A 21,974-nucleotide genomic window follows, 5' to 3' on the forward strand; every position below is an offset into this window, starting at 1 on the left:
AACATGTATAAAATCTAGAATAGCGTATTTATATGTTGTTTAGGGTATGGCAACTGTATCATAAAAAAGAGTCAAGCCACTACTCCCCAGCTCTTCCCCCTGTTTTTCTCCTGCTCTTAGAGTCAGGAGTCTCCTGATAGGCTTGCTCTTGACGGGCAGTATCACAGGCTCAGGCTTCCAAATGGACCTGCAAGTTCAGCAGAGTAACGTAGTAGTTTTATAAACAGACAAAGATATGAAACATCTAAACCACAATTTTCAGGAGGCTTCTCTAGTAGTTACATGCCATGCTCAAATCGTATCTTACAGATGCCTCACTTGGGCATTCTGACTACAGCCATGTCATCTAAGTTCAAGAGAGGAGTAAGTCACACTCCCTACTCTTCAAGGTTGCCAGATCCTGCCTGTCTCTGCAATAACTGGCAGAAGTAGTCAAAACATCTCCTGTGCTGAAAAATATATTGTTTGACAATTTGTTATCAGTAGCACTATACCATCTCCATACACAGACCCTCACCGACGCCAAAACAACCCAGCTCCTCTCACATCCTCTCACATCCAGTTGTGCCAGCGCTGATTTAAGAGAACTGCAAAAAATACATGTTTTCTTCTAATGTTGGTGCAGTCAGCCAATTCAGTACACAACATAGCCCCATAAGTAGTTGAAATGATGCTCCTGTGTGGGCAGCACCTTGCAGCATGAACACAGAAAGCTCTACCAGATCATGGGAGCCAGGCAGGGAAGAGGTTAAGGCAATTTTGCCACTGTGGGCAATGCATAGTCAAACCCTAGCCTATTCTGAAAGGAGCCAAATAAGCTAATAAACAAGTGTTTTCACTAAGCTGCACTAAAAGCACTCCTGAACTCTTAAAGAGCCTCTAATTCTACCTCCCTCCTACAACCTAAATAATGAAATTACAGCCAGAACCTGTTCAGAGCTAGATCATAGGTCATGTGACACCAGGCTTGTCCTAACTGGTCTTCACCCATTTCAAAAGAACAATTCCTAGTTTCCTGTGATAAGAGTAAGGTCATAATCAAATACTCAATTGTTTGATAAATTGGGGGGGGGGGTTAAGAACCAGTTTCTGCTGCTTCTTTTGAAATGGAGGCAAAATGAACTGTTGGCATTTTCAGTAGAAAATACTGAGCTTTTAAGTGAAATCAGTAAGGGTCAATTTATTAATTTTTTTATTAGACTCAAATTCTGAAATCTTAGTGAATAAGTGTTTTCTGTCAGCAATGTGAAATTAAGAAGCAAAACAACATATAAGTCAAGGTCAAATCAAAATGGGGTGACTTACACCCTCTCATCCATCCTGGGATTTCAGCATCATCCTAACTCTTTCAATTGTAATTGTAATTGTAATTGTAATTACTGCAGAGTAATTCCTTTTGGCAAGATGACATCAGTATCTGTATTAAAACTTGCCACGACTTACTGCCAAACTACTAAGTCTCCATGCAACTCTGAAATTATTAGTATTGGTATACTGTTATCAGCTACCATGGTACCTCGTGGAAGCCGTGGTTCAGTTGCTGAATATCTCCTGTTCTTTTCCATGGTCTGGAGCCTCTTGCCATGCAACATCTTCCAGGACGTGGGACAGACTGTTATCCATCAAGACACCAGAGTCTGCTGCAGACGGGGAAGTCTGGCAGGGGAATTTGGCCTACTGTGGAGAGCAGTGAGATAAGACAGTTAGTCTATAATCTCCAAATGATACCACAGAACCTCAAGAGGTTTCAGCCCAACATCAAAGCAAGCTGAAGCAAAGCCTTTAGATTCCTCCAGACTGAATTTCTTCTGAATTCTTCTTTCCAAACTGAAGTTCAGTTCTTCTGAACTTTCTTTTCTGATAAGTATTTGTTTTTTTCTGCTTTTTATCTCTATTTGGGAGTAAAACAAATGTCAAACTTATTACCAGGACATAATGCCATTTTTTGACTGGAATTGATGAATGTTCAACGACATTTATTGTGGAATCAATAGGAGTATACGAAACACAGAAAAGATGTGAGCACTATCTCCTTATGCCACAAACGTCTCCCTTCCCTGTAAAATACTTAATCTAGGGTCAATTTTCTCTGTAGTTACTCAAAGGCAGTGTAAATCTAGATTGATTATATTTAACATAATGCAACTACAGTAAACCGCAAGTGATCTTCCATACTGATATGACCTTTTTGGTACACATATTCTATAGTGTATGAGCAGTTCACAAACTTTTTTTGCATCTTACCTAAGAGTACTGTGAAACATCATTAACCCTGTCTTATAAATAGGGGACATAGATACAGATGTCTAATGAGACTTCCAAGATCACATAGAAACTCTGAAGCAGACTGACCCGGTCTCAGTACAATGTTCTAATTCAGTGCAACGATTCCAGTTTTTTCTCATTCCTCAAGATAATAAGGGGAAAAAATGGAAGCAGAGTTTGGAAGAGGCAGCATGGCTTTTCTTTAGCATAGTCTTTTCCACAGACTGCTGTGGAGTCAAATTGGAGGTTAAGCCCATTTTGCTTTGCCTCTCTGGCCTCATTCATAGGGTAGTCTCCATATACAAGAGACTGACTGGTTCCTTACACAATCCATTGTACAAGGTGGGATATTCATAGAATCATAGAATGGTTTGGGTTTGAAGGGACCTTAAAGATCATCTAGTTCCAACCCCCTGCCATGGGCAGGGACACCTTGCTCAAAGCCCCATCCAACCTGGCCTTGAACACTTCCAGGGACAGGGCATCCACAGCTTCTCTGGGCAACCTGTTCCACTGCCTCACCACCCTCATAGTAAAGAATTTCTTCCTCATATCTAATCTAAATCTACCCTCTTCCAGTTTAAAGCCATTACCCCTTGTCCTATCACTACATGCCCTTGTAAAAAGTCCCTCTCCAGCTTTCTTGTAGGCCCCCTTCAGGTACTGGAAGGCTGCAATAAGGTCTCCCCCGAGCCTTCTCTTCTCCAGGCTGAATAACCCCAACTCTCTCAGCCTGTCTTCACAGGAGAGGTGCTCCGGCACTCTAATCATCGCCATGGCCCTCCTCTGCACTCACTCCAACAGGTACATGTCTTTCTTATGTTGGGGGCCCCAGAGCTGAATGCAGTACTCCAAGTGGGGTCTCACGAGAGTGGAGTAGAGGGGGAGAGTCACCTCCCTCAACCTGCTGGTCACGCTTCTTTTGATGCAGCCCAGGATACAGCTGGCTTTCTGGGCTGCAAGCGCACATTGATGGGCCACGTTGAGCTTCTCATCAATCAACACCCCCAAGTCCTTCTCCTCAGGGCTGCTTTCAATCCATTCTCCGCCCAGCCTGTATTTGTGCTTGGGATTGCCCCGACCCATGTACAGGACCTTGCACTTGGCCTTCTTGAACTTCATGAGGTTCGCACGGGCCCACCTCTCAATCCTGTCAAAGTCCCTCTGGATGGCATCCCTTCCCTCCGGCATGTCGACCGCACCAGACCTTATCCATATCTTTCATGGTCCTGCATAAAGGTCATTCATCATTTGACTCTTTATGATTAGAATCTGTTTCCACAGAAGAAAGAAATCTGGGAAAAAGCCAGAGTTGCCCCCTAACCATTATGAAAAGTGCTGTGAGACCTTTAACTCAACGCTGGATGGCTGCCAGTTCTGGGGAGAGGAGGCGTGTCATCCGAATTTGAACTTATCTTCTTCCCCACAGGCAATATGGAGCTCTGTCAGCAGAGCAATGCAGATAAACCCTGATGCAATTGAATACACTTCCAAATTTCAAAATAAATCAATCAATAAAAAAGTTTTTCACTGTTTACAGTGTGCTGGGAACACAGACAACCTCATCCTCCAAACTTTGAGAGCCTAATCCAAAGCTCAGTGAAATCAGAGAGGATCAGATTGTTGTTCATTCAAGACTGCAGCATTAAACCTTAGAGACGTCAATAAACAAGTATAAAACTGTATTTAAATTAATTACAGTTAGACTTACAAGTTAAATTTTATAAAGATACTCTGGGAAGATTTCTCTTCATTCTATATTGATTCGTTTTGACTGCTAATAAGACACTGTGTGGAATTACTTGAACAGACGGAACAAATCTGTTTATTTGCTGAAGATGACACACTATTTTCACTTGCTGTCTTTGTTGTTACAAAGACTAGTTAGTACTGGTGTATGGTCTTGCAGTAAAGAAAATTTCCTTCCTTCTTATAGCACCAAAGACTTAACTTACTAGATAAGTAAATGATATTGCAAGATCTCAAAGACTTTATATAAACAGAGAAAAGATAGGATTCCAAATCAGTGAAATAGCGAGTATAAATCCAGAGAAGTATTGGAAGCGACCAAAGAAAAGAAATCTATATCTGAAGAGAAGCCTGGCTTCTGAGCATAGGCCTGAGTGTTTCAGGTTCTCCAGCATCGCAGGAGGATTGAAACTGAAGATGAGCTAAAAATACAAAAGGATTATATCTGTGCCACCCATCTGCATGACAGGAGCTAGTTTATGTGTCCATTACTTTGAGGGATATAAACGTGCAATAGCATCTTCAAATACAGAAAAAGAGAGAGGATGGGAGGGAAGAGTAAAATGTGTTTGTCTGTATTTGAAATAGAACTAGATCACAGATTGTATTTTCAATTTAAGAACAAGTAATTCTTTCCTTGTTTATTACAGTTGTCAAGTAACCATATATAACTACATATAGACAAAGACAGGGTTGTACGAGGGCAGCAATTACTAATGGACATCACTGAATGATAAATAAAGAGCTAGCTCAAAAATGGTATTCATTGCACACAGATGTCTGGACCACGGGCAGATGTCTTAAATTGTCTACACAAAGCGCTTTTGTGCTATCACAGTGATCTAAATTGCTTTGCGTTTGGTTCCAGACATTTCCACAGACTGTTCTCCATCACACATAAATTCCTATTCTCAAATTCTAACTGGACTTTAAGGGCCAAATTACTTCCTGGTGTAACTCTTTCACTTAATTTGGCTCAGTTTTATTGATGCAGACAAACTTTGAGAATGGTATTCTCAATTTTAGGAGATCTTGTACATAACTCCCTAGGCTATGATCCTGGTTCAGGGGAGGGCATCCACTGCTCTTACACTACCACGTTGAAAGAGATGACACTCAGAAAGCATGAACTGGAGGCATGGCTTCATGCATGCTCTGGGTGCAAAACACGATGCACTTCACAAGAAAATATGGTCATGATCAACACTCTTGGGGGGAGGCTTGTTTCAAATGTCCTGCTGTACCCTATTCAAAGAAGAAAGGACTGACATAGCATGCCTTATAAAGCTTTAACTAGGGACATTTGTCCTTTTAAATATGCTGGTTCCCTGAAACATCAGCTGACAATCATCATACCTACTGCTCCTGAATATGGGGGAGCCCAAAGAAAACCACTCATGACTATGAGACAGATGGTTTCCTGGCTCTCTGGGGATCTTAGCTTTATTGTGCTCCCATAGCAGGCCTGTGCCTAACTGAAAATCAAGTCAGTGATGATTTAGGAAATCATTTGTATCCCCAGAGGAGGCATATCTTGCAGCAGAGACAGCCCAGCATAAGTTGCTGAGTTTTAGTTAATGGCCTCGTTCTATCTAATGTGTCTGCTCTTGCAGATATCACTTACAGATGAACTGTGTTTTCTGTCTCCCTGGTTTTTTTTTCATGGAAAATATTTGAATTAGGCTAGCACATAAGCACACAGGAACAGATTCATGGCAGGAGGAGGAAACAGAGTGAGACAGAGTGGTTGATTGAATATCTATTATTCTGCATTGCAACCCTGTGAAGAAAATGAGTAATGCATTTCCTTGCGGACATTTTACAAGGGTCACTTTATAAGGGCGAGACTGCAAAATTTCTCTTGGTTTTATTATTCCTATTAGCATAGAATTACTTATTACCTAATCCTAGGGGAACTACGATTTGACTTTAATTTATCATGCATCTTTGCGTGCAATCAAAATAGCTTTCAAGGTACGCTTAACAGAGAGCCATATTAGGTTGTACAGACCTCTTTTTTTCTTTATCCAAGGGTCATGGCACTACATGACCTGACCCTACTGCCCAGTCACTGCTTGCTGTGGGAGAATTATCAGTTACCAGCTGAAAGGCTGGTAACATTAGGATATGCTGATACCAGCACATGCTTCCACATAGTAGTTAGCCCTAAAAGTGTGCATAATACTACATCATTTCTTCCTCTTCTTGCCCTGATACTGATTGAAAGGCCCAGAAGGAAAATTTTGTCTGACATCTTGGACATTTTGGCCAAACCTTTTAGATTTCAGTATTCTTTAGATATTAAAATTGTGACAGGCAAGACTTCTTCTTGCTTTTTAGTTAAGTCAGCTGGTAATTTAGGTTTGACTGGATATAAATAATCTCAGATTTATTTGTGTTATTGTATTGCCCAGAACCATAATTATGGTCCAAGACAACATGCGCTACAGACTAAAAAAAAAATAACAAAAAAACCCCACAACAACCCAGAAATGTAAAAGTATCTAGGAATTAATCTACAGTTGATTGTTAAAAACAGAAAAAGAAGGAAACAAGCAAACAGTGAATGTGTGGGTAAACTAGATGGGTAATGCTTTAAGCACCGCTGTGATAAGGCTGTTATAGCAGGACTACTGCAATTCTTACATTCCAGTATGTGGTTGCTAGTCATCATGATCCTGTTTAAACTGCAAAAAGTGAATAAGACACCTCCAGGATGACGCTTTGCCCCATAACCTCAGCCTGCATGTGAGTATTGGCAGGTTGAAGGGTTAATGGAAACATGGCTAGAATCTGTATGGGGTGGAAAAGCATGAGAAACCTTGACATTTACCATATAATTGGTGTGATGGGCTTGCCAACAGTGCTGATCTGCTTTAAATGTCAGGTAGGTTGATACAAGCTAGAGGAAATCTGAGGCACTTCCCTGGTGGTACCTAAAATCAAGTTCTGGAAAAGTGTAATAAACTTTTTGTAATATTGTAACAATACACTTCACATTGAAATAAAGACATAATTCAAATGGTCTCCACTCCAACAATAATAAACAGGGACGTGCTATCCAATCTTTAAGCCCTGACTGCCTGATCGTGTTTTTATTAATATAATCCATTATTTATATAGTATCCTTGGTGGATAGTCCTTCACAGGAAAACTCCCTGCAAAGTTAAAAATTTATCAGCTAGGGAATTTCAGAGGGAAACAACAGCAGCACAAACCAGTTGGGGATAAAACTTGTTTCTGGGGTAGAATCCAACATCTTGGAGAACGGCAAACTTTGGTTTTTTACATTCAATTAATTTTTTGATGCTTTTGAAGATGTGGGAGTGGTGCAGTAAGGTTAGCCGTGATAAGCAGCATAAACACGTATGTCTGCCTAAAACGACCCTGTCTTTAGAGAGGTTTGCGAGGTTTAGAACAAGCTGGATAAACGTGGCTGCAGAGGCTGCGCGCTGGGGAAGGCGCCGCGGCCGGAGGGAGCGGGCTGAGCAGCCCGGTAGGAGAGTCTCAGGCTCCCTCTGGAGGACATCGGTGTTAATTACAAATAAATCCTCCAGCCCTACTGCTGCGGCCCTCAGACGTGCAAAGGAAGGAGCACACCCAAAGGTTACAGGCATAAGCCTGGGGCAAAAGGATCCCCAATATAAGGTTAGTCTAGATATGAAGTATATAGAGAGAGGGACGCAGCAATTCTGACCGCTCGTTAGGAAACACTGCCAAGCTTGCCTCTTGGCAAAGGTGTTTCGAGCAGAAGAATGACGTGTTGACATGCACGATATTCCTTATGTCCTGGTGAAGTTGCTAGAAAATACATAGGTCCACCAAGAAAATGGGGAAATTAAAGCAATATTTTAGCCATGAAAGAGGAGAAATTATGGTTGCCACAGGGGAACTACGGCTCTAAGAGTTAAGGATGTGTTTGCACAGAGTGACTGACAGCTGAATTGAATGATGACCGAGGCAAGGAGTACTGAATTCTAGCACCCTTTATTACATACAATAATAAAACAACATTGCAGCTATTATTGTTTATGCTACTGATCTTGCTATAATTGTACACAAACAGTGCTCAACACTTACAGAGAATGTGAACAGATACCACAGCAACCCCTTTGCACACTAAGTGACCTGGCCACTTTTCTGACCATCAGCAGTTCAGCTCAGCAGCCCCGGGGGCATCACACTCCCACACATCACCTACGGTGACCAGAGCGCACCCATGTTCATGACAGTGGGAAACCGTCACTGATCCGGACCCAGGGCCACAGGTATAACTTCTCCATCTTTGGCAGGCAGCAAAGGCAGGGTCCTTTCCTCCAATCTGTTTGTGGTCAGATCCACTCCTCCACAGTTTTTGGGTTAATTTTCCCCAAATTTGGGGGCGATTTCTGGTCTAGGTGTCCCACAGGTCACCCGGTGAGAAAATTCTTCATTTAGTTTGTGACACCCATCAGTGTCCAGCTGGGCTCCCTTTTACTGTCAGTTTTGACCACTTACCTTAAAGATTAACAGTTTCTTCCCTTTTTTGTTATACCAGTTGCCTTAAAGCTGCAGTTTACACATTTGCCTCTGGCAGACTTCAGCTGCCGGGGGAAGGCTATGCAAAATCCTCCACAGAGGAGACAGGGTGAAGAGAAGTAATTCTGAAACAGTGAATTGCCACATGCTTTACCAGAACAGCACCAGTTATCCTACTGCTTCCTGACAACCTGCTAGTCAGGAGCTGGCAACCATCAAAATGGGGAGACCTAGGGACCTAGGTAGGAGCAGATTTAATCAGTAAAGCAAATGAACAGGTGACATGAATTATAGGTGTGTAGTTAGGAGGGTAAACAGCTGAAAATGAGTTTCATCAGCATAAAGGTGGCTGCCTTTCTATTTAACCTAAGACTCTAAGAAGTCAGAAAGGCTTTGATTTCTATGTGACGCTGATGAAGGAGATTTTTGTTTGTGTGTGACTATAAAGGAAAAAGCACCACAGGTAGAGAGTGAGCAAATGCACAATGGAGCTGAGTCTGGTGCAGAGGTGAGAGTTTCATGGCTGCTAAACATAAATGGTCTTACCTAAGGCATTAAATATATTAACTTCTCTGATTTACCTCCCCTAACTTTCTAGTGGTTACCAAGGAAATCCCATTTTCCAATTTTGAAGTCTAGACCTGTAGCTCTAAATTTAAGAATAGTTTAATATCCAGACCAGAACTTTCTGAGCACAGAAATTTGTTAGCAAGCTGTTGTCATAGCTGAAGCTGCTGCTAATGCCTGTCTTCTCTTACAGGTTATTACTAATAGGGATATTAATCTCTGAAATATGGACCGAAGAGAGATCAGGTAATGCTGCTGTAAACTGCTTTCATGTAACTATTTCCAGGCTTTTTCATAGGTGATGTCTGTGTGTGTGTGTTTCAGAAGTGTCTGAAGCTCTTGTGACAGCCATACTTGCATGTTTTTCTGAGAAATTCCAAACACAGAGGTGTCTATTGGTCACTACTCACAACCGCTCTTTAGGTTTATGTACCATCATATTAAGCAAATGTTTTTACCTTTCCTTACTCTGGTAACAAGCACGGATTAATTAATAGGGACTTTATTGTTGGGTTTTTTTCTTGAGCCTAGTTATTGTTATTGACCATACAATACGTACAGTCTTTTAAATACTATAAAGATATCAGTGTTTTGCCTGAGAAGAAACAGTTTTCTTAACCAAAACTGCTGTCCACTTTAACTTCTTCCTTACAAAACAGAGTTGGTCCCAGAACAGCAGATACAGAGAGCTGGTTCTAGGACTATCTGCCCTACTTGCTGCAGGTGCTGTATAAACATGTTAGCATTTATCAAAGATCAAAGTAAAAAGACACTGGAGGAGGTTTTATCCAGCTTGGAGTAATTATAGAGCTTCTACACTGAATCAGGTTGGTAGCTTGGAATATGGGTAGAATAAGGTCATGTTTGCCAGCATCTGTCTGATGTTCCCTAGTATGACCAGCTCCAACATGGGAGTTGCAGGGTATAGTGCCGAACTCTCTAGGAAAAAGGATCCTCTTAGTCCTTGAAATGCACTGTTACTACAAAAGGTCTAGCTGGCATTAGCTCACTATGCCATAGCAACTTCTGTTTGAAACAACAAATCCCAGTTTATTAGACATATATGTCAAATGAAAAGTCTTCTCTGGTCTCTAGTCCTACATTTAGAATAGTTTGTACCTGCTTCCTGCCTTTGAGAGGTTTGGCAGCCATAGCCTGGTTTATGCTGTGGTGACAGCTTGGGACTTGAGCTTCTCAAGCCATCCTCTTTGCTCCTGTGTGGTCCTTTCCCAGCATGAGCCAACTGGCTTCTGGTACTGGTACTTGGACAGGTGAACAGGGTAGGCTGGCGGGGAGCTGATGTGGCTGCTCCCCATCCTGAGTTGGCCTGTGGCTCCTCTTGTGAGTAGGTGTGTGTGTTTTTGGGGGCTTTGTTTGGAGGGTTTTTTTGGTTGGTTGAGGGTTTAGGTTTTCTAGGTTTCTTCTCATTTTCAGGATGGTGGGAGGACTTTCTTAACTTTCTTCTTCTGTTTTATTCCATTTAAAGTGTTCAGACTAGGGCAGCCAATTCAGTACATTCTTGTCCCTGTTCCAAAATCCTATTTCCATGGCTGGCTGCTGCAGGTAGCATTGCCAGCTGACCAGACAGTTACTATTGGAACACTTATTTCAGAGCTGGCTTTTTTTCCTGGAAGTATTGCTGGTTTAAAAAAAAATCCTCTAACGCCTCCTGGCCAGATGTGCTAGAATATGGCTGTCGCGACACTGACTTTATAAAGCAGTCTGGGAAGTAACAAATTTCTGTTTGTATGTTACCTTTAATCCCCTACTTACTAACCTTTCAATACGTTCAACACAGGACCCATGATTTCGGAGTGCTTGGGGAACCTTTTGCGTATAACACTGAGTGCAGAATACTTCGAGGACAAATACTTATCTTTTTCTGTTATTGGTAAGTTGATATAGAAGAACTTGGAGAGGAAATTAAACATGGTGAAATTTTTAAAATTCGCTGAGGTCCTCTTATACTAGAATTCCCTGGATTATATTAAGATCACAGAGCTTAGTAGATTGCACTTCATTGTAAGTAACAGCCAAATGCTACCTTTATTTCTGTATAATCTATCCCATAGCCTTGTTGAGTGATAACTTAGCAATATCAAGTCTAATCATGGCTGTCTTTGGACTCAAATTAAAATGCACATGGTAGTTTCTAGGCATGTTAACACTGGTGGATTTCCCTCCTGGTAAAAATATTCCCCAGTAACAGCACATACTATTCTGAAAATTCACTAGCTGAAGCTGGCAATACATTACTGATTTTGCACTAGTGGATCTCCACTTTCTTTGCTTACAGCTATGGGACCTGGTGGAGGCATATAAATTCTTAATGAAATTAAGAAAAATTAGCTGGGCCCTCTGGCTACAGGCTTAGTAATCAACAAGTGGTGCATTTGAGTGAAAGTACCACAGGGTGCCCTGGAAGGGCGGAGTGAGATAACTTTGGGGCTATAAACATCATCGGGTGTAAGACTATATGCATAAAAGGTAAACTCAGCCTTGAACTAGTCTATGGTAGTTAGCTATCTAACTAGAAATAGTCCATAACATAACATCCATCTGTCTAGAATGTTAAACTTGTATAAAAACCCACTTAACGTATGTTCTTTGTTCAGGTGTCTTCATACATAAAGACACTGCAACTGGGATATGTACAGCTTGAAAGTATAAAGCAATTATTTTTGGAAGAGAGGCTTAAAAAAAAAAAGCCCACAAAGACAGTTTTGTAGCCTAGCAAAATCCAAGCTAAGCTTTAGTGTGCTTGTCATCCAGGTTAGACCCTTGAAGAGACTCTGTTGGCCAGGCAGGCATCAGAGAGAAACATGGGCCTGTGCCAGCCACAGATGAGACTCCTGATGTTGCTAGGTTGTCATCATCTGTCAATCCTGACAACTTGGACACTGATGACCTAACTGACTGTTCTGTGCTTACTGGGGTTTTTGCCTCTTTAGAATTTAATATCTTTACATATTGGAGATTTTTTTTATCTTCAGACCTTGAGCTGCTAGTGTTCTCTGTCCCAGTCTGTCTGTAATTCTACTTTTCTTACTTTCTATAGAGTTTGTTACAGCTCTTTTTCACCACTTTGCAATTCTCTTTTACGTCTGAGCCCAGGGCATGCAGCTGGGCTGTATTGGAGCAGGGTCAGCTGAACCCTGGAACAAGGGCAGGTTGCTGAGGGAGTTTGCAGAGCAGGAATTATACTCATTAATACCATTTTTCACTAATTGCCCATAGATCAATCTGGCATAGCCTGGGAGCTAGATGAGGCCATGGCATCACAGTGTGGCTATACAGTAACTTACAGCAATTGGCGTAACATTGAGTTTCGTGCTTCTGCACTAAGCTGCCATTCTCGCTTAGAGGTAAGTCTATTATAGGCATTTTGACTACAGTGCTGTTGTATACGACCTTTATGCAAAAGATTACCAAATTATTGTTAGGTATTAATTGAGGTGTTGTGGTATCTTGAACATCTATTAGCAGAAAATTATTTAATTCTCCTCAATGTATCCAAAGGTCTGAGAATATTCTGTGGTATTGACATTTGAATGGCCTACAGATGAACACATGAAGAAGCATATCACATGCCCTTGAAGAGCAACTGTTTTCTCTTGGATAAGAACAGGGAATTCTGTCTGGCAGCTGTGTTGTGCTCTGCTCTAGTATTTAGCATCTGAGACACATTAGGGTAAAAGCTCAAAAGCTTTGGCTGCTTGTGTTGCTTGGTCACTGCTACTATGTCATAAAACACAAGAGCAGCTATATTTTAAGGAGCATTTTTTTTGTCCAGCTCTGGGGCTATGTGAAAGGTTGAAATTGCTCCACAAAGTATTTATGTTGCTATGTAGCTATACACCTATAGGCATATAGCCTATGTAGTTAACCAAATAGAAAACAATGCTTTGGTATGGAGTTGCTCCTCTGTGCAGAGGCTGGTGGGCGGCTTTTGTAAGTTACTCTTAATTCACAAAGGTAGGTGGTGTCTAACTAGGAAAAATTGGTCTAACAAGCAAGCGTTCCCTCTGTCCATGCAGAAAGATGTGTTCACAGTAACTATACAAATCAAAGCATCGCATACTCCTGACATGAAAAATACTGCAACTCATCTGAAAAGTGCAAGTTGCCGTTATGGCCCATGGAGTCCGAGAGAGTTAGTATGTGAAAGTAACTACATGGAGGTAAGTACTGGAAGTACAAATGGGAAGGTACTTAAAATAAGGTAAGAAGGTAAATACTTGAAGATGCTCTCTTTGGAAGCTTTTTAGATGATAGGAATGTGTATTGGAAACGGAATTTGAATGCCCCACTGTGAACAGCTCACTAGTGAATGCACAGCACGCATCTTGAGTTTAGTGATACATTTATATTATGCTTATATAGCCTACCAGCCAGCATTAATAGCCAATAAAGTTGTGAAATAGTATTCAAAAGGTTGAGCTAATGGATTGAACTCACTGAATGTTGCCTCAACAAATCTTAGTTGAGATGATAACAGACGTATACTTTCTGAAGGAAGTTTCCCTACTGAATTTGCTGGGGAGAAGGGGCGGGGAGGGCAAAGGACTCCACTTTGAAGAGGATATGGGCTTTAACTGGAAGTAGAAAAGGGAAGATATGCTAAAAATAAAAAGAACCTGAAATCAAGCAGACTGTAGATAATGCATCATGCATGATGGCATTTCATGCTTTTTTTTTTTTTTTTTTTTTACTTGAAGGGGGTGGGAACCTCCCTTTAGCAAATACTAGTCTCCCTTCTCAATCCTATACTGTTCTAAAAGTATTGAAAAAGACTTACAGGGTGTTGGAGACAAGTAAATAAGTGCCACCAGGAAACCCCTTACAGAGGCTTTTTCCCTTCAGGTTTCTGTCAGGAGGGAGGTTCCACAGACTGTAAAAGACTTCATTCAAGATGAACCTGACGACTGGACTCTCACCTTTCCAGAGGTAAAACTACAGGTTTTCTTCCTAGTAAAAGCTAGTGCTACTTCTGGCACAACATCCTTCTGTTCTATGTCTGCACAGTACAAAATGTCCTTTCAAAAAGCACTTAAGTTGGAAGGGCAGAACTTCTGTACCAAGTGGTTTTAGTATAGACACTTTATAAGTTAGAAATACAGACAGCTGCAGGCCATGTCTCCAAGGAAGAAATGGAAACTGATTTCTCAAAAAGCCTAGAAATCAAGTCTTCCCCAGGCAAGAGACTGTGCAACAAAAACTGCCCCTAAGACCTCATGGCTCAGGAGTGAACTGCAGATAGGCTTTTTTCTTCTTGGACTGTATATTTGTAATGCAGCAGTGCAGTTAATCTCCAATGCTCTTAATATGGAAAGTTTTCTGTTTGTGAGAGGCTGAGCAGGGGAAGACTGGAGTGGTATCGCACTAGCAGTATTTAAGGCAACAAAACTGCTGGGCAGTTCAATACAGTAAATCATTCAGTGTAGTAAATAAGAAGTTATTTTGAATAGAATGTTTAAACTGCTGATGAATTTCTCTGGGTAGGCAAAAGCAGGAGAAGCCTCAGTATGGCAAATAGTGTTTCATCAGCCAGAAGAGAAAAAGGCTCTGCTTGTGAGCGATGCTTGGAGCGCAGGCTATGGACTCAACACCACAGACACCAGGGTTCTGCTGCGAATACCATACACTGCTGTGCAAATTCAGCTGGTCGAGGTTGGTATGCTCATTCTGGCCCAGCAAGCTGCCAGGATGTGTAGGTCTAACCAGGTCTCTTCCTACAGGCTCAGGGAATTACCTTTTCTGCAGTGAGATCAAGTACATTTTACAAACAGCGATGGATGATCCTGATGGTGGATACTGCTGTGGCGTGTCCTGTAGGTGAGAAATACGGTACCTTACTCCAATGCTTAAATGCACAGGGGCTGACTTACAACTAGAGTAATGAGCTGACAGCTTTCATATCTTGTCCCTAAGATGGTGTGGACTACACTAACAAAACAATCATCTGGACTGTTCCAAAATATATTCAACCACTTTCTGCTGGAGCAACTAGCTTTAAGGATGTACTTGTTGAAGCTGGTGTGGATCTACACAAGCTCTCTGCCAAAGAAATGGCTTCCAGAAAATATGTGTTATCGAATGACTTAAATGCAATTACAATGAAGATACCAATAGGTGCAGAAGGTGGCTATTACAAGGTTAGTCATTTATGTTAGGTGGCAGGTCAAGTACTCTTTCTGTTCTTATTCTTTTTTTTTCTGGGAAGGAATAATTCTTCATCCTGTTCCTTCCAAATAAGGATGGGGGTGAAGGGGAAGAAAGAATATATTAAAAATCCCAAAAGTCCTGACTAAAGATAGCTCTTGTAAGCGCCGCTTTGTGAAGAATTTCTCTTCTTACAAGCACAGATGGACAGAATTCTATACAGAGCTATTGATTTGTCTCCTTCCTCAGGTTAATGCAGAGCTTTCACCTTTTAGTCCTGATGTCATACTCCTTGGAGACAGTCCTAACTGGACTGTAAAGCATGCACGGGTTCTACCGTATTTTACACAGACCACTTAAGAGAATGGGAACAACCCATTTGCCCACCAGACCGTATGATATTGGGATGGGCTGAGACTATACATCTAAATCTAGTTGCTTGGAGTGAACTGAATCCTGGGGAAATGTAACAACTGAACTTCAAAGGAAGTTGCAGGAGGAGCCCTTTCACTGGTGAAAGACCCCTGTTGCTTTGAAACTTGGGAGCAGGGGACAATTTTCAAAAGGAAGTCTCCTCTGAGTATTCTGAGATAATCTTAAACTATTAAGCAAAAATAGAGCCCATAATAGTGATACAGCAAGTGTCAATAATAGTGATACAGCAAGTGCCATGTAAGAGTTCATGATTCCTCAAAGGTGGTGTTTTTTCACAGACTTCTGTCCCAGTATAAAAGCAGGGCCACAGAGCTGAGAAGGACAATTGTTTGGAGCTGTAGCTCTAGCTGGACCTTGAGATGCTACAATGCAACTTTAACTTTAATGTAAATAAATATTATACTAAAGGGTGTTGATTTGAAATTCTAGACTTCTGTGAGCAGTGGACAGCATGGAACAAAATACATCATCAACCTGTTCTTGGAACATCAGTGGGAAGATAACAAATGGGGACTAACCAAACATACTATCATTAAGAAAATAGAAACACCATTTGAACAAGTAGAACTTGCTATAACCAACAGTAAGTAGCCTAAAGTTGAATTTACTGAAGATTTTGGTACCGATAAGAGCTTAATATTACTGTGTTCCTTTTCAGACTCAAATCTGAGTGCGAGGCTAATGAATGTGACAGTGGGAACGTTTCTCCCAGATGTGGAGCTTGTGAACTTAACCATTGACGGGGCAACTGTTGCTGTACCTGAAGCTGTTCAGCATGGATATCTAACATATGAGATCAGATATGCTAATGGAAGCAAAGCCTATGTAATAAAAGTCCCATTTGATGCACCAAGCATTAAGAAAGAGGTCTGTATTAAGACACTGCAGCATACCATGGTATAGAAATGATGATATCACTTGGTGATTTTTATTTCTAAATATGATTTTCCTAGTACGTGAGAGCAGACATGAGAGCACACACCCTGAATGTCACACTTGCATTCATAACCCATCCAACAAGTGAGACCTTCACTGTCCCAGTCACAACAGTGTCCGCTGTTAAAGATGCAGGTAAACTAGTGGAACTTGAGCAAAACTGTACTAACCTGGCTGTGAACTCAGCTGTTAACTGGGCTTACTTCAGCCAGGGACACTGTCAGTCCTCAACAGCCCTATTAAACTCTGATGACAGCTAACATGCTGGCTGACTCTTGACTGTATTACAGTACTGCCCAGCGCAAGAGGATTTTGTGATGGGAGGAACCTTCATCTCATTATCACTCGTGGGAATGTGGACCAAAACTGGCTACCCTTCATCTCAGACTGGCACTTGACTCCAGAGGCTGCACAGAAGTACAACTACAGCCTGAGGGACAATGGCACTCACTTGGCAATCTCTGTCCCTTTCCTTTCTTCCCATGTGAACTATGAGGTAAGGATGCCAGCATGTAGCAATTAAAAGGCATGCTCTAGCTGTGAGATATGAACATGGTAGACTATGTCCTTGAAGGTCATAAAATAAACTTTGAAGCCCATCTCAAAGGAAAGGATTAATGGAGGACTATTTTTCTGCCCTTGGAAGAACACTTTAATTTCCCTTGGTTAATATTGACAGTAGTCAAGAAAAAAAAAAACACATTCTGCAAGCACTTTAAGGCTGAGCTATCTTTAATGGCAATTGTACATGCAATGGAGTTTGTATTGTGCTCTATTGCAAAATGACTGAAAAAGATCACTGTGTCAGCTTCTAGATTTAAAAAATATCTCCTGTGGATTTGACCTTGATCAAGCACCATTACCTTTGGCTTGTGATAACCTGCCCTCTTAGTTTTTGCATACTTTAGTTGAACAGAGTGTCTTTATTCTCTTGTTTAACCTGTGATTGTCATCTCTAGGATTTTCATACTTCTGGAATAAAGGCTTCACTCCACTTAACCTTGAAGGATGGCATCACCTTGGCTAATAGGAAGGACTTCTCAATTTCCTGCAGATTTTCACCTTCAGAGCTAATACGTAATAACATGTTGGGGATTAGCTATTAATGCTCTTTGAGTTGCATAACTAAGTCACGCAAGCCCATGCTTGTTTCTAGAGTTTATACTTGTGTGATACCCTGTCTGCCTGTCAGATTTCCTACAAAGTAATATGCTACAAGGCAAGTCAAATTACAGATTGGAGTTACTATCCTGTCTAGTACAGGAGAGGGGGAAGGAGGTGGGAAACTCTACTTCCCCTCACACCTCCAAAAGCATGAAGCTCTTAAAGGGGTTTTGGGGTTGTTTAGGGTTTTGTTTTGGGTGGATTGGTCTTTTTGTTTGGGTAGTTGTTTTTTGGGGGGCAGGGTGGGGTTAGGGGTAGGGAGGGTCATCTTATAAATTAGTCATTCCAAAGCTACTCATCTGGATTGAATGTATCGAATATCTTGTCTAAAAAAAAAATCCCTTTGGGAGACGTGAGACCACCTGGGAGGAAAAAGGTGAGTGATATCACAGACTTCACCCATGTAGTGCACATTCTACTGGCAGTTAGCTTGAAGAAAATCAAGTGTTAGTACTGAAGAGAGTCTTGCTCAAAACTTAATCCTCATGAGCTGCCGAAACACTTGCTAGTGAATCCACGCAGAACCTCTTTGCTGTGCTAGGCTACAGAATAAAGGAGCTTGGGTCCTGACTTGTATGGAAAACTGTATTTTCTCTTTCAGAGTGCCTGCCCAATGGCACTGTGATTATTACTACAGTGAAATTGGTAGGAATTGCAGACCTGGACACCAGCCTGCTTGTGTTGAGGGACAGACAGTGCAAACCCAGTCTAGTGACAGAGAAGACTGCAACCTTCAAGTTCAATGTGAACACTTGTGGAACAAGTAGAAAGGTAAGGGCTTAATTGTGAAGTTTACTCTGCATTGGGGTAGGGTTATTACTAGAATTGGCAGAGGTCCAGAGTTGAACAGAAGCTGCAAGAAGGTCACAGCTGACTCTTTGCTAAGTAGTACCTCTATACTCCTTTTCTGAGGATACTAAATTCAGTCTGGCAGAAGTTCTTATTTGGTAAAAAGTTTTCAAGGCCAGAGGTGTTTTCTGAAACTAGCCTTCAGTTTGACAACTCTGAATTGTTTAGTAATGGACTTGAATGTGAGTTTACACTGTTGATATATGCTGATATGCCTTGCAAAAGATGGTTAGGTGTTGCTAATGACTACCTGGCCCAAGACTAGAGCTGGTCCTGTTCCTGCCACCTGATTACTACATAAATAGAAAACAGACAAAATAATAAAGGATCAGATCATGCTCAAATTCAGGTCACCACAGAAGCAGCTTACTTCTGCAAGTGTTACATCTTATGCTAGACACTGATTCTGTCAACAGAAACAACTGATCTCTTAGACCCAGTGCACTCCTTTCTGAGGTGTTAGGTCATGTTCAAGGTATTGTGAGCTAATAATCTGTTCCTTCTTGACTATGGCATAGCTGTCAGCTGTAGTCAGCTTTAGTTCAGTAGGCATAGGGCTGTTGGCCAGTAATTTCTGGCCATTCCTAAGCATATTGTGCTCAGGGCAATATGCCAGTCAGGTGAAGAAATGTGGGTGGATATTGTGTCAAAACCAAAGTAAACTCTAATGTAACTGTCCTGTCTGTAATGATGTGTATCTTTCAGTTCAATAGCACAACTATGACATATGAAAACGATGTACTCTATTTCAGACCTGGCAATGATACACCAGTATACCAGTAAGTGTCATCCCCTAGAATAAGGTTGTCCAAGGTATTTTGGTTTCTAAAATCTAATGTTAAACCTCTTCCCTCAGACTGAAATTTGTATGCTCGTACGCAATCAAGCAGACTGTTGATATCCGATATGAATCTAAGAAGAACCCACCACCCAGTATTAAGCCAGGGTTTGGCTCTCTTGCTCTTTCATTGAAGCTTTTCAAAGGTAACATTTATGATTAGACTTTGCAAGATGGTTGAGGTGGGAAGGGACCTCTGAAGGTCATCTGTCCAACCCCCCCTGTTCAAGCAGGGCCACCTAGAGCAAGTTGCCCAGGACCACGTCCAGATGACTTTTGAATATCTCCAAGGATCAAGTGGAAACCTCTTTAAGGCCTCTAACAGAGGTTTTCCATTCCAGAATGCAATACAAATGGTCGAGTACCTATAGTGGATCAGACAGACGCTTGTGTCATCACTGACACAAGTGTTGTTCTCCTGCTTGGTCTTGGCATGCTAAAAGTTTTGTGTAGTGGGTGTGATACCAGCTTCTCTCCCCTTTCAACTCCCTAAGTGTTGCTAAGTAGAGTTAGCACTGACCAAAATAATCGTAACCTGTGTCAGAGAAGGAAGCTACATGTAATACTGCTGTAAAATGGTAACTACGCTGGCAGAAAGGGCTAACTGAAGCCTGAACCAAACCCTCGCCCTGACTGGAGTGGCCCTGATGCATTTTTATCTTTTTTTTTTTTAGTAATTTTCTAAAGACAGTTTTGAATGAGCATCTTACTCCAATGGGCTTTTGCAGAGGAAGAATGACTCTCTTCTGGATCCTCAGAGCCAAGGAATACAGTTCAGATCTTTACTTTCATTACCAGTTCTTATTTTTCTACTATCCTATCCCCATTTGCTGACACCCATATGCTCTCCCAGATTTTATCATTACTGTGCCAGAGTAAATGGTGGTGGAAAGAAGAGTGAAGCAGAGAGTTCATGAATACTTACTCTGCAAAAAGGAAACTCTAACATCAATGCTCTCTTCTAGAGAAATCCTATTCAGACCCCTATCAGGAATTGGAATATCCTGTGGTAAAATACCTGAGGGAGTCACTGTATTTTGAAGTTGAACTGCTCCAGCCCAAAGATGCGAGACTGGAACTAAACCTGGATGACTGTTGGGCTACAAACTCCCGAAGTCAGGACAGCCTTCCGCAGTGGCCCATCCTTATAAATGGGTAAGGAGGGCTTCCCTCCTGTATTTGGTAACTGTTCAGCACAAGGCCCCTTACCTTAAGTGGGAGGAAAGGGGAAGAGGACAGAAATCAGCTTGGATGCATCGTTTTGTCCTGACTGTACAATTGCTGCTAGGCTGTGGAGAGCATGTTGGTGTCAGCACAGTGGCTATGCCTTCTGATGGCAGCAGATCATGGGGGTGGACAGAAGTGCTTCTAGCTAACAGCTTCCAGCTGGAAAGAAAGAACAAGAAGCAACCCTGACTGTGGCCAAAGGCAGGGACCATGAATGGGGGAGGCTATCCATGCCCCTATGGCCAGAGGAAAACAGAGAGGGAAGTTCCTCTGTAGTCCATCTCCTTGACTTGTTTAAAGATCCAGTTGAAGTGATGAAGGTTTAAATTAAACATTGTCTTTCAATTTCCCAAAAAGGTGTGAAAACAGCGAAGACTCCTACAGAACAGTCTTCCATGAAGTTAACTATAGTATCAGAGTAAAATTTCCTCAGCACCTAAAGAGATTTGAAGTGAGGATGTTCACCTTTGTACAAGGCACAACTCTGTTACAAGAGCAGGTGAGATGTCTCTGTGCTCTGTCATGTGCTGTAGGCAGTTCCAGTATGTGAGCCTGGAGCGGTGCATGCAGCAAATGCTATGTAATATCTCGGCTGGCCAGGTGCTGCCTGGAGCTATTAGCCACCTCTAGCCACTACTAAGAATAGTTAATAAAGACTAGCCACTTAGCAGTGTTCAGTTCATCTCCTTTGGGGTCAGTACACATATCAGATGTTTGCCAAATAAGACTGCCCTACACATAACTTAAATATTCTTGTCTTGTAGCTGTATTTCCACTGTGGTGTGGTGATCTGCAGCACTATGCAACAGCCTTCAGGCTTTCTTTGTCCAAGGAGATGCAATCCTGGAAAACACAGACTTGGTAAGTAAACAGGCACATCAAGTCACTACTGAATCTTTGCTCAGCAATACAGCACATGCTCTCAGGAGCTGTGTCAGATGACAGACCCCTAGTCCTAGCATGTGTTGTACAGAAGATTAAAAGCTGAAATGTCTCACTAGACCGCAGTGCAGAACCACATCCACATGGGCAAGCGTCATCTGGAGCAGTGCTTGTTAGGAAGGAAAACAACTAGCAGAGGTTGGTGTCAATCTTAAATTACACTACTGAAATTACACTACCGAAATACCAAGCATACTGCTGTTGTAACGTAACAGACTTCTCTGTGTGTGTCCTCTCCCTGTAGGTGAATACAGTGATTTTTTTGACAGACTAAACAAGAACTATTTAGTTTTATGAAGTTGCAGTTAGGTGGCCTAAGCAA

The 21,974-nt window shown here is 41.7% G+C and overlaps 1 protein-coding gene across 1 annotated transcript; it reads left to right on the forward strand.

The window, feature by feature from the left end:
• The first annotated feature begins 9,017 nt into the window (after positions 1 to 9,017).
• LOC143158853 (uncharacterized) lies at positions 9,018 to 21,785 on the forward strand. Its single transcript, XM_076335307.1, has 21 exons — positions 9,018 to 9,040; positions 9,293 to 9,345; positions 10,898 to 10,990; positions 12,337 to 12,464; positions 13,137 to 13,280; positions 13,963 to 14,046; positions 14,602 to 14,769; positions 14,838 to 14,934; positions 15,031 to 15,254; positions 16,126 to 16,279; positions 16,355 to 16,563; positions 16,650 to 16,767; positions 16,923 to 17,128; positions 17,592 to 17,709; positions 18,398 to 18,567; positions 19,351 to 19,424; positions 19,502 to 19,629; positions 20,449 to 20,638; positions 21,068 to 21,209; positions 21,475 to 21,571; positions 21,712 to 21,785. The coding sequence occupies exons 1-21, from the start codon at positions 9,018 to 9,020 to the stop codon at positions 21,783 to 21,785; spliced, it is 2,694 nt and encodes an 897-aa protein (XP_076191422.1).
• The last annotated feature ends 189 nt before the right edge of the window (positions 21,786 to 21,974 follow it).

The sequence above is a fragment of the Aptenodytes patagonicus genome, chromosome 3, assembly GCF_965638725.1.
Source record: "Aptenodytes patagonicus chromosome 3, bAptPat1.pri.cur, whole genome shotgun sequence".
NCBI classification, from domain to species: Eukaryota; Metazoa; Chordata; class Aves; order Sphenisciformes; family Spheniscidae; genus Aptenodytes; species Aptenodytes patagonicus.